At 35.7% G+C, this 13,186-nt stretch overlaps 1 protein-coding gene across 1 annotated transcript in view; it reads left to right on the plus strand.

Moving 5' to 3' along the window:
- AGTR1 (angiotensin II receptor type 1) overlaps positions 1-11,403 on the plus strand; it is a 44,231-nt gene extending 32,828 nt beyond the window's left edge. The window contains exon 2 of the mRNA XM_032225562.1: positions 7,762-11,403. Coding sequence (XP_032081453.1) covers positions 7,811-8,899 — 1,089 coding nt within the window. The 5' untranslated portion in view covers positions 7,762-7,810 and the 3' untranslated portion in view covers positions 8,900-11,403. The remainder of the gene's footprint in view (positions 1-7,761) is intronic.
- The last annotated feature ends 1,783 nt before the right edge of the window (positions 11,404-13,186 follow it).

Below are 13,186 nucleotides of genomic sequence, written 5' to 3' on the forward strand. Positions count from 1 at the left end.
TCAACTGTCTCTAGCCATGGTTCCAGCAGATATTTTTAGACAAAGCAATCAAAATTGCATTATTTGAAGGTATCAGAAGCTTTATTTTTTTCACACTTGCACAAAGGTTTTTAAATAGTCAGCTTTGTCCCTCCAACAGCATCCCACATACAACAGCCTTTCAGAAGCACCCCATGATGGTTGGTGACAAAAATGAAACAGTCTTGCTTTCCCTGAGAGCTTCAGTTACCTACATTTAAGCTATTTTGCTTCGTGGACGTGTTAAACATTTTTTTAAAAAAAAAACTCTTAGAATTATGCTTTCTTAATACAGATCTTCCAATATTTTTATGCTAATATAATTGAGGAAAAAAGGATAAATGATATTGGTTTTCTACAATGTTGTGGTTCAGTAATTAGCAATTTGGTAAAAGCTATTTTTTCAAAGGACACTACAAGAGCAAAGTTAGAATCTTGAAGGGGGGTGACATCAACTTTTGCCAGAAAAATAATATCTTCCCCTCACTCAAATGCACCTGCTATTTATCTTGAAATAACAGTTTCCATAGAAGTCAAATGAAGCTTGTCTTACCATCCTGTTTGAAGGTCCACATGGGAACCAAAATGAATTAGAACGGGCAAAATAAGGTAATGCCCTATCACACCCATTTCTCACCATCAAGGACCCAATTCTTTGTGGATCTCCCACAATTAGGGGAGATGCCATCATGTCAGCTCAATTAAAGTAGACCAGATTAGGAAAGCAAATTAATGAATGCTACTAATTTTATTACAAGGTTACAGCAGAAGTGGATTCCTCTCGGTTCGGACTGGTTTGGCTGAACCAGTAGTGGTTTGATGACCTACGTCGGTGGAACCGGCAGTGACCCAGGCCTGCCACATCCCTGAACTGGTTTTCTGGATGGTGCCATAGGCACCACCATCTTGTTTTTTGCTTCTGCACAGGCGCAGAACAATTTTTATTCACTGCGGATGTGCGCACAGTGCACAGAGCGCTTCCACGAACGAACCAACAGTAGCGACTGCTGGAACCCACCCCTGGGTTACAGTAACAGAATCTTGCAAGTCTGAATGCCCTCCTCCCTTTATCTTCCAGTGAACTAGGAAGGGCAATGCTGAGACACTTTCTCCATCCCCATTCCTGCTTTGGATTCAAATTTATCTTATTTATCTTGGTTGTGGCTCTTTCTCTGGTTTCCCAAGGCTACATGACAACACTCCCCCCCCCCAAAAAAAAAGATTCAGCTTCTTTAAAGAGTTGCAGATGGGCATTACATACATAGAAGCACTTTTAAAATCAGATTCAGAAATGGAGTACATCTCCATTCCTTTTATAAACACTTTCACATAGTTTCACAAATGGTTTCATAACTAGTTTGATCACCAGAGAAAAGAGGAAATGTATAGAAAGAAGCAGTGAGATAATTTGCTCACATTAATGCAATCTCAGATATGATAGGGTAAGTCCCCCACCCACTCTAGTTGGGCTTCAAATACAGAATTGTCTCTTCAAGTTCAGCAAGGCCTCATTCATACCTACCACTGATGTCATCATTAATGGTGTTTAATCTGCCCTGCAGTTTCCTGGTGGGTTTTTATGTCTAGTATTTCATCTATGTATGTTGCCTCAGATATTTTAAGGCAGAGAGGAAATCAAGGTATGAACGATTTCCTGTGGATAAAAGAAGCAGCAGTTAGCATGTCTAAATATGAAAGTAAAATGAGTTGAATTATTCTCGAAGCCAAAAATTAGGTCTTGTGTTTACTTTTTATCCCAATTACTCTTAATCCCTCTCATAGGGTGCTTTGATTTACAAAGATGAAGCACTGAAATGAAGATAGTTCAAATCAGCCAGCACATGAATTCAATAAGAATGATATTAACAGAAACTACCCTTAGGAGTTACATTAAACTGGGGCAATGTAGGGTTAGGGTTATTATTGCTTAAAGTGAAAACTTCAAAGTATGGTTATAATAAATTATATTGTTCCAAATTAATACTGATCCAAATTAACTGCAGAGCCATCATATACTTTGAAAGTAATGAATGGACTTAACTCCATCATAATTTAAATTTTGATCCCATATGTGATGTGATAAAGCAACAGGAAACTATTCATGTTCTGTTTCGCTATTTGTTATTCACCTTTCTTTCACAAATAATACTGGCCAATCATAAATTACTTTAGCTAACTAGAACTGAAATCTAACACAAAGCCATTAGGATGAATCCAATTTTCTCTCCTGATGACATGGATAAACCCAAGCAGCTATGAATTAATTGCAAAATTGAACAGCTTCATAATCTCAACCAAATTGTGCAAGAACTTGCCGAAAAGAAAGTGATGAATGCCCTTTTTATCTCCAGTTTTATTTTGTTTAAAGTTAGACCAGATGTTTTCTATTCTCCTTAAAGAAATAGTAGAAGAAGAGTATAAATCATACATAAGAATTATTTTATGCCAAAAATATAAGGCTATATAATTTTATTCCATTTGCACAAGAGCAAATATTTAGAGATTGGCAATGAAATAGTCCTTCAGATAAGATGTTCAGGTGACCTTTTTACAGAGCTATCCACTTACTGTCAAGAAGGCCCTTGTTGGAAAGAAAAGGCTGAAAAATGATTTTTCCTTGAAATCTGGCTTACAATCCTTGTTTACGTGATTGCGGTTAATGAAGTTGTCACAGGAAGCTGCAGCCACCAGTATCTCATCTTGTTTTTCATTTCAGTAAAAGTGCTGTTTACCTTGTAGAGAGGCCCAGCATCCTTCTCTATTATCTCAGGCAGTTTAATTAGAAGGTATGATCATCCAACATAGGAAATGAGCATAGTGCTAAATAATAGTTGGTGGAACAGTATGAAGCAACAGCACATTCTCATCAGAGACTTATTATAATCATCGCAATTAAAAAAGAAAATAAAAGGTCAGCCAGGACAGCTATATACAACAGGGATTAGCAGCTCTCCATATAATTTGATGAAAGTCTGAGGCTTCAGTGATCATCACATTTGATGCCCCTTGAATGAGGGCTATTGACAAAGCCTCACGTTTACCTCTCAGTGTTAGGGAGGTCAGGCCACAATCTAGCACTGTTGCCAAGCTTCCCACTGGCATTTATGGAAAAAATCTACCACAATAACTCATGCAAGTTGCAATAGTGCAGAAACAACAATTTGGTAGCTATTGTTTTGATGTTTGTCACAATATTTACCCAGCTTAAAAAGTAGACATTCCATGAGAACTATAATCTGAGCAAGATATGGGGAGCTTCTTTATACTGGCTTACCTCAAAAGCCATACATGTGGTTTATTTGGTTTGGCTAGGTAGGGTGAATAATCTTGCAAACTATGATTTCTGGCTCATGTGTGATATTCAGACCACAATGGCTTGTTCAATGAACTATGTTTAAAACATAGTGTTACTTAAGCATATTATGAATTCTAACTGATTCATACTATTGGCTTCTCAAACTCTGTTGTCCCTCAATTTCAAACAGGGCTTCTTCTTCCTCTCCCTGGTGATACAGAGAGTCTTTTTATAGAAGTCTCTGTCTTACACCAGTGCTTCTCAACTTAGCAACTCCAACTCCCAAAAATTCCCAACCAGAATATAAAGAAACACTGTCTTATTCCATTAAGCTATTGATCAGCAATCTTCTAGGAAGATATCAAAGATATGTGTAACATTGATGATTTTCTGTAGTGAAAATGCAGAAGAGTATTGTTAGTTTTGAGGAGTTTAGTAACATTTTGATTTCTCCTTCAGATTCAGAAAAACCATTTGAGGTAGCTTGCTTGTATTTTTATGAATAAATAAGATGTAGCTTCAAAGTTTTTTCACTGAAAGTCTTAGACTTTCAATTCTCATCCCAGATTTTTGCCAGCCATTAACTGTCAGGGCTTGTGATCTCCAGACCTCCAGATGGCAGGGCCAGGAAATTAGCGAAGTTTTAATAAAAACCTTGAGATGGTTGTTGTTGGGACAACAAGTTAGAAACTGGGGACTGTGGAAACTGGCTGCCCTTAGAGAATCTCTGGTATCATTAAGGAGCTTCTGGTGGCTTGTAAGAGATTTAGATATCATCTTGCTTGGTATGTTTGCTTTTTATGTTTCGTTTTTTAATCTTGTTTGCCTGAGCAAACAATAAAACTTAAAGCCCCTTTATTCATTTGTATGCTTATGGTCTCTTGTATGCTTATGGTACCTGGGCATCTGATTACTGCCCTGATATTGACCAAACACTGAGCTGGAAGCATTCAAAGAATTTCTCCACGCCTTCACTACAATGCAAATGAAGACTCCTCACAGAGAAGAATGCTACTTTGTCAAGCATTCATGTATCACTGTTTGAGTATACAGAGGGGGGAAATGACAAACATCATCCTACTAGAATTTACAGTATTAATAATTTCTGGCACTGTTGATTTCAATAAACACATTTGTTCTTTTCAATTTCTAATGTAGTGTTTTATTTCAAGGGAGAAATGGAGGAAGGAAAGAAGGAAGGAGGGGGTGAGGGAGGGAGGGAGGGAGGGAGGGAGGGAAGGAAGGAAGGAAGGAAGGAAGGAAGGAAGGAGAATTTGAATAATTCCTGTCTCTTTTTTTTAAATGAAATCTGCTTGTTACAGGCAATCAGCAAAATGACAGCATAATATGAACTCTGATCAAAGAAGGCACAAATAAACTAAGTGTCCTTTCTTAATTTCTTTAGGTTAATTAAATATTCATCTTTGCAAGGTATTTCACGTTGAATTCCTGATAATAATTAATCACATTGTGATTTACCAAACAGATGGATTTTTAAAGTATTATATATGGGTTAAAAGAAAAAGGTCAAGGCCACAATGTATTATTTGCATTTTATAGCAAGTAAAAATCAAAAGAAGGTAACACATTTTCACAATGCATGTTCTAATGAAAATAGAACCTCAACTGATTGCTTTACTTGAGCCAGGTTTAATCCCAATTGTATTTTGATTAGCTAAAATCAATGCTGTTAAATAATTTGCCACGGCAAGTGACATTCTAAATAGAGCAAAGAATCATTTATAATAATGTGAAATTCTTTACTTTTAAACATATTTCATACATTATTTAGGGTTTTTAAAAACATTTTTTCCTGATTGGTACTAGGCAAATTATATGGATCTTAAGTAGATATTTCTGTTTTTAAGATGGAAACGCTGTAATTTTAATTATTTTTAGCAAGGAAAAGGAATAATTTAGTGCGAAACAAAAGTATTTTCAGAGCTGTCATGTGCCATCCTATCTCCTTTAGCTGATATCTTGATTTTCCAGTTTAGCGAGATTGTATATTGATTAATTCTTATTCTTTGTACAGTACTTGTTTTTCTATTTTCTATACTAGTGCTATTGCTGTGAATTTTAGAGCAACACATTTCTTTCAAAATATTAGAAGTTCCTATTGTTACAAAAATCCAATTTGGATTTAGCAATGGTTCCTGCATGCAGCTCAGGTACTGGGCGGTTGTATCTGAAAGATATGAAAAATGTCAAATGAACAACTGGTTAAGGTTGTTCATTTGGTTAAGGTAAGGTTAAGGTTAAGGTAAGATAAGGTTATGAATATATCTCACTGTTATCTTATCATGAGAAAATTATACAGGTGTTACTTTTTAGGAGTCCGTGATGTCAAATGAAAATTCTTAAACAACAAACAGTAGCAATCAGTATAAATTACTGAGAGCAGCTTCATGTTTTGCACATATTGTGAATCAACTGACTGTCATAGGAGTGGTATTCTACAAGTGTTGGGAGTTGTAGTGAAAAATATTTTGAAGAACATCATATTGAGTTGAAGGGTCAGGCACTTTAGAGCTCCCTAAGAAAAGAACCTGGAAAATGTAAAATGAAAAAAAAATAGTTCCCATGTTCTCTATTTAAGTAGTTTTAAAATAAAGAACAAGCATATGCATGCTTTCAACTCGTTTCCTAATAAAGTTAATGAATTCATTAACTTTAATTTTTGTGAATCTGTTTCTGTTTGAATTAATTCTTCATGTGAATTTTCCTCCTATGTGGTGTTGATAATTCTTAAAAGTTGCAGTCCAGGATAACAGAGAACAATATATTGAAGGAGGCTAGCTTATGGCATGCTACATTCAAAGGATTACATTTTATTAAATGGATTTTATTTATTTCTTCTGCTTCATGTAGTGATTGGCTGTTTTCAGAGTAGTAGAACAAGGACAAAGAAGCATAGTTCACTTAAAAAGAAATCAGTTTTGTGATAAAATTTATAAACAATCTTCATTCACTGCAAATATTTGTTAAACTCTCTTACACAGCTGACTACAAAACCGACAAAAATTATATCCTTTTCACCACTACCCATTCAATCAACTCAACATTAGAAATCAGCCACAGGATTAGTCCTCCACTTACTAATAATTCATAAATACACTCTAAAACCAACCTATAATTTCTCTACACGTTTCAAAGTATTACCACTTGGTATTGTTAATCTGAAGCTTACAGAGTCAGAACTAAATATTGTTCATTTTTAATGTAGCCAAAAGCTGACCATAAAGAGCACCTTCCCATCCACAGCTTCCAGTGCTTTGTGAATTAAGAAATTGTTCCCCCACTTCTTTTCCTTCATATAAAGAGAAGAAAATAAGTTCCTTGTATCCACTCACAATGTCCCTATTTTGCCACTTAGTAGACCAGCTGACACTGCTAATGGCAGTGTAAAACTGCCAACCTTGATTTTTTTTCCCCTAGAAATCCAGTTAAAGATTTTTGATTAAAATCAATCAAATCACTAATTACTGGTATGCAAGATAGTGTAACTGCAGAATATGCGCAGAGTGGCTGTGTGGTCTCACACCCAACATATTTAATCTTGTCTCTCACTTAAACATTTTTGAATTCATACAGTATTTTGAAGTCACTAGTCAATCTGTGTTTGCAAAAGTGGCTAAACCATAAAAATCCCAACCAAGTTTAACACTAATCATTTTATACAAACATAGTCATTAGGTCCTGGATAAGAATGGTGTGTGGACACAAGCAGGAAAGAATTATCTTAATGTCTGCTCAATCTCTGTGATCTCAGACAATGCCTTTAGAGAGCCATTAAAATGCACATTTAATTGTGTTCTTTGTGTTAGTATTCCAAGACCAACCAGAGAAACTTGCTCAGATGCTTACTAAATCCAGTCTTAACGTAACAGATACAGAACGCTAAGATATTTGGAATCTAGCAGCTGTGCTATATTTAATTTTTGCATTGATAACAGAACACTGGACAACATCTCATTTATTTGCAGTGCTGCAATATGTCCAGACTACAAGGTCACCTTTTGTTCTAGTGTGAAGCCTTTTTTAAAAACCACTGGCTATACCTAAATTCAAAAAAAAAATTCACTATTACTTAGGCCACAGACTTTAATCTAAGGCTAAAACCCTATATACTCATTAATCTGATATACCAACAAATAGATGAATGGGAAGAAACCATAAAATGCAATGTAATATTAAGCAAAAGTGTTGCTTCAGGGATATCGCTGAGCATACTCAGACAGCTGGTTTAATATGGTCTTTGTCCAATGACAGTTTATATACCAAAAGAGACAAAACTACTGGATAAAGTATCTAACCATCAAAGAGACCTGATATGTTATAGCAGTTTAAAGATCTAATAAAATGGTGTTAAGGAGCTGTCAGGTGAGTGCTTTTAATACATTGAACTAGAAAACAAGAATAATAAGCTTTTAATTTTCCTTTCTCAGGTGCTGTTGGTATCAGTTTCCTACACAGCCTCTAACAGAACTGATCACAATGGTGCTAAATATCTCTGCAGAAGAGACCGATAAAAAGCACCCCATCGACTGTCCCTCTTTGGGAAGAAACAGCTACATTTATGTCATGGTTCCAACTGTTTACAGTATCATCTTTGTCATTGGTATATTTGGAAACAGCCTGGTTGTGATTATCATCTACTTCTACATGAAGATGAAAACTGTGGCCAGCGTATTTCTGCTTAATTTAGCCCTGGCAGATCTGTGTTTCCTAGTAACTCTACCATTATGGGCAGCTACAACAGCCATGAAGTACCATTGGCCTTTTGGAAACTGCTTGTGTAAGATCGCTTCAGTTGCAGCAACCTTCAATATGTATGCCAGTGTCTTTCTCTTGACGTGCCTCAGCGTAGATCGTTACTTAACAATAGTGCATCCCATGAAGGCCCGCCTTCAACGCACAATGCTCGTTGCCCGGGTAACTTGCATCATCATCTGGCTGTTGGCAGTCATTGCCAGCTTACCTGTTGGAATTCACCGCCGTGCATATGACCTTGAAAATGAAAACATCACAGTATGTGCTTTTTGGTATGGCACACGCAGGAATTCAACCAACCCCATAACCATCAACATTGGATTAGGCCTATCGAAAAATATTCTGGGCTTCTTCATTCCTTTTGTGGTCATTTTAATAAGCTACATATTAATCTGGAAAACTCTGAAAAAGGCTTACGAGTTTCAGAAGAATAACGGCAGAGGTGATGACATCTTTAAGTTGATTGTGGCAATAGTTCTTTTTTTCTTTTTTTCTTGGATTCCTCATCAAATATTTACTTTTATAGATGTGCTGATTCAGCTTGATGTGATTAAGAGCTGTGATATTGAAGATATTGTGGACACAGCTATGCCCTTCACAATCTGCTTAGCTTATTTTAACAACTGCCTGAATCCTGTCTTTTATGGCTTTTGGGGAAAGAACTTTAGAAAATACTTCCTTCAGCTACTCAAATACATCCCTCCAAATGTCAGGCATTCCAGTTTGTCAACAAAGATGACTTCGCTTTCCTACCGACCCTCAGAAGACTTAATCCGCACTAGCAGAAAAAAAGGATCTCTAGTTGCTGAGTGATAGTATAGCAGCACATTTTTTGCTGTTAGTTGCTCAAAGGAACAATGTTCCTCTTCTGCAGTGTTGGGCCATCTGAAATACTTTATCCTTGTGAAAACTGGGTAGTAGCTTCATGTCACGTTGGACAAAGAATGCAGGCACCATGCCTTACCGTGTCGGAGCTTGGTGGGAAATAATGTGTGGTAGAACATTTAATCCAAACATGTAGAAGAATCTCTGAAATTATCTTTCATTACCTTATACATCGGTGTTATATAGAAGACTTATTTCAGAATCCGGAAAGGAAAGAAAAGGAAAGGAGTATTTCAAGAAAGTGAAAGAACTCCCTGTGTAATTATAATCTAATCCTCCTTGTGCTACATTTCATTACATACACCCATCTTCTACAGAGCCTGAGAAGTGCCAGAACTGAACTCATGTATATCAGTAATACCAAAAAGTTTTGAAATAAGAGTAAAAGTGTAATGCAATGTAGAATGAGTCCACATTTAGACAAAAAAAAATTCATGTTCAAGTAACACTTGCTACATATATAACTAAATGTACCACGTTCCAAATATAGCACTGTTTCTAAATGTAATTGAACAAAAACTCTTGGCAAAATATATCTGTGGAAAATGTCTGTTTACTTTCACACAATTTTAACTGCCTTTCAGAAGTACTTCACTACTATTGTTTATATAGTACAGTTCCTTTCAAATTGGGTGTTGATTTAGAAAAGTTTTGATAATACAGCCTTTCCTAAATTGGTACATTCTAGTTGATCCAGGTTACAACTATAATGACTACTGTACTGTCAGCTCAGTGCAATGTATCTGGAAGACACTTTATAGGTCATAACCTGAACCTTGACCTATACTGCATTCAGAAGCAAACTGGCAACCGATTCAACTTGCAGAGCAGAGGTTCAACATGCACCAGTCTTGCAGTTCATATAACTACCGAGACCATCACATTTTGCACCAGATTCAGTTCTAGATACTTAGATTCAAGGAAGAGGGACGTCCCAGGGCAACTTGATACACAAAAAACTTCTCACAGATACTCAAATTTGCATGTAGGGAATGTGCATTTGGAAATTCTGGGAGGTTGAACTCTATATATCTTAAAATTGCCAAGTTTGACAACCACTACAGCAAACCCACCCAAATATGGTGTGATGCCAAATAGGCAGTCATCCACCATCCCTATTGACATAGACACACACATGTGCACCAATAAATAGGCATGCTATATTAATATTCTATAATATATGAACAAGACAGTGCCATTAAAGTAACAAAAAAATGAACCAAAAAAATACTCAGAGCCTGGGTGTCAAACTTGATCATGTCACAGGCTGGATCATGATGTATCATGACTTCTTTTGCCTTTGCAGAGCTGGGGTGGGGATGGCCTATGCATGATGTATCTGGCCCAAGGGGCCACCAGTATAATAGGCCTGGTCTAGGGCTATGTCAGCAATAAAAAGAAAGAGGTATTATACGGTATAGAACCTCTGTTAGGATCAGTAAGTATTAAAATCAATTGCAAACTAAGAACATGTGCTGTCTATATTCTTTTAGCATCTATTATCAATCCCAGAGCTCCTAATCACTATACCTCTATGTATATATTTCGGATACTTTTAAATCTGTAAAACTTATTTTGTGCAAAAAAATCATGCAGCTATAATTTTACATTAATTAAAAATACTCTTGATCATAGTGAGGATTTATATCCAGTATTTTAATTCAGTATCAGCTAATGGTCAAATAACTGCAAGCAAAGAAGACAAGAGATTAATAGTCATAGCCACTGCTGGACTTATCTCTGTCTTTTTAACAGAACATAGGATCGATGTTTCAAAGGCTATTTAAAACTTGCTATCTTAGTCTTCAGGTGGCCTGTCCTGCATTATCAAACAGTCAAAGGATATGGATTACTTGTTTAACATTGCTTTAATAGTATATTGCAACTTTCCTTTATGAAAAAATATATATTCTGATAACATCTGCTTTGAAGATAGTAGAACAGGGGTGTCAAACTCACGTCGTCATGCTGGCGTCATGTGATGTAGTGGGACTTTTTTCCCCTTCGCTAAATCGTGGCCAGCGTGTGACACATCCAGCCCATGGGGTAGGAGTTTGACAGCCCTGTAGTAGAAGGATCCTTTATTAACATTTCTGTGGGTGCAAGACATTTAATTAAAACATTACCTTAAGACCTTTAATTAAAACATTGTGTTCCTTCACCTGTTACGTTACTAACTCTTCACTATTGGTGATGTTGACTGGAGCTGTTAAGAGTGTAGATTAGCAACATATTTCATAAAAAGATGCATTACACTGCCATAAGTCATTAAGGGATAAGTAGAAAAGGAGAATTGTGTTGTCAAAAGCATTCTCTTGCATAAAGACTCTCCAAAAACGAAGGGCTCAAATTACACGAGAAAAAGGTAGAATAGTATGTCCAGATGTTCTGCTGGAAAGTCTGAAGAAAAATAGGATGCATGCATGCATAGATGAAAATAGAACTATTTTCATAAACTGACACAAAATTTTATTAAAGTCTTCGATCACATGGCAAGAGGTACCCAACTTCAAATGTAAGTGAAGTTTTGTCCTTTATAATTAATCTGCATTTGTTTCTTAAAGAACCAATATAAAATTATGCATTTACTTTTATTGTCATCTTCATTTCATACTATCTATCATCTTCAAAACAGATCACATTGCTCTCTGCTTAAAAGGGAAACCTATACATCAACTAACACAGGAATACTTTTTATTTGCAATTATTGCCACATCTATTAAAACACTTTTTTTCTGCTGGCAGAATCATTTTTAAATGTTGGCTTGCTGAATTTGTAAATGAAATCATATTTATTTCTATTTATTAATAACAGTACTTTATTCTACTCATTCTTCCCATCATGGATGTAAAGCGCTTTCTTCAAAATTTAGTATAAAATATACAGAATGGATTAACTTGCAAAAAGGTAGCAATCAGTTGGTGGTACAGAAAACATGCAAAAAGAAATGTATTTTTTATGATATTTTATTAGTGATTCCACAATAGTATATATTTGCAAACACTCATGTTAGAAGTATGTTGAAAGTATTTATGAATTATCAATGGATTTAAATTTTTTTAAGAGTTTTACCCTTGCACATACAAAAATGTTCACTGTATCTGAAATATAATTTCATGTTTGATAAATCTAACATCAAAAGCAAACAAATTGTTAATGTTTGTAGTTTCCTTTGTTGGCTCAGTATGTGTAATGTTCACATGCATAGCATAAACAGCCATGTGTATAACATAGATTCTATATCTTACAAAAGCTGTGAAAATAAAGTTCATATATATTAATATTTCAAAATATAATAATTGTTCCCACATTTGTGTCACTATGAATCACTAAGTCCAGAGCCACCCAATGCTATTTTTGAACATCCACAATATACTTGCATCCAAAATGTCATTGAAAATTGACAGAGAATAAAATAGCAATAGACTTATTTACCACTCCACAATGCTTTACAACACTCTCTGAGCAGTTTAGAATATCAGCACTATTGCCCCCAACAATCTGAGTCCTCATTTTACCAACCTCGGAAGGATGAAAAGCTGAATCAACCTTGAGCCCGTCAGGATCGAACTCCAGCTATGGCCAAAGTTTGCCTGTGTATCTCAACCTGGCCAACTTGAAGATGTTGCTGATGAGGAACTCTGGAAGTTGAAGTCCACACATTTTCAAATTGACAAGTCAACCTTGGTTACAGAAACTAAAACGAGAAAAGTTAACATTTGTCATGTAATCACAGGTATAGTCTGTTATTCTAAAATGTTAGTTTCTATTATATATACATATATGTGGCACATTTGTGTCATTGAGCAAATACTGTTACCAAATGAAGGAGTGCTAGACAATTGACTCCAACCCACAAGTCTCTCTTCAAGTGAAACAGAAACACAAAAACATCACAGCAAAAACCATAAAAAAAAAAAAGAATAATATCAGAGAATGGATTCAGGGATTATAGTAGAATATGACTTTATTCAAATACTTTGAAGTATTTCTGTATAACACCCCCCCCCCCCCCAGGAAATCCACTGAGTTGATACTGGTTTTCATAGAACCTGAAGTACTTTTAAATGAATCAGGAGCTTTGATAGAAAACAGTCCAATCCTACAGTATCTCAGTTCTAAAACAGATTATCCATTTAAACCATCAGCTGGGAACTTTTTAGGTTACACATTGCGTATCATGGGGATTTACAGCTGCTGCTACTTTTGAGAAA

Source organism: Thamnophis elegans, chromosome 10, assembly GCF_009769535.1.
Source record: "Thamnophis elegans isolate rThaEle1 chromosome 10, rThaEle1.pri, whole genome shotgun sequence".
Classification (NCBI taxonomy): Eukaryota; Metazoa; Chordata; class Lepidosauria; order Squamata; family Colubridae; genus Thamnophis; species Thamnophis elegans.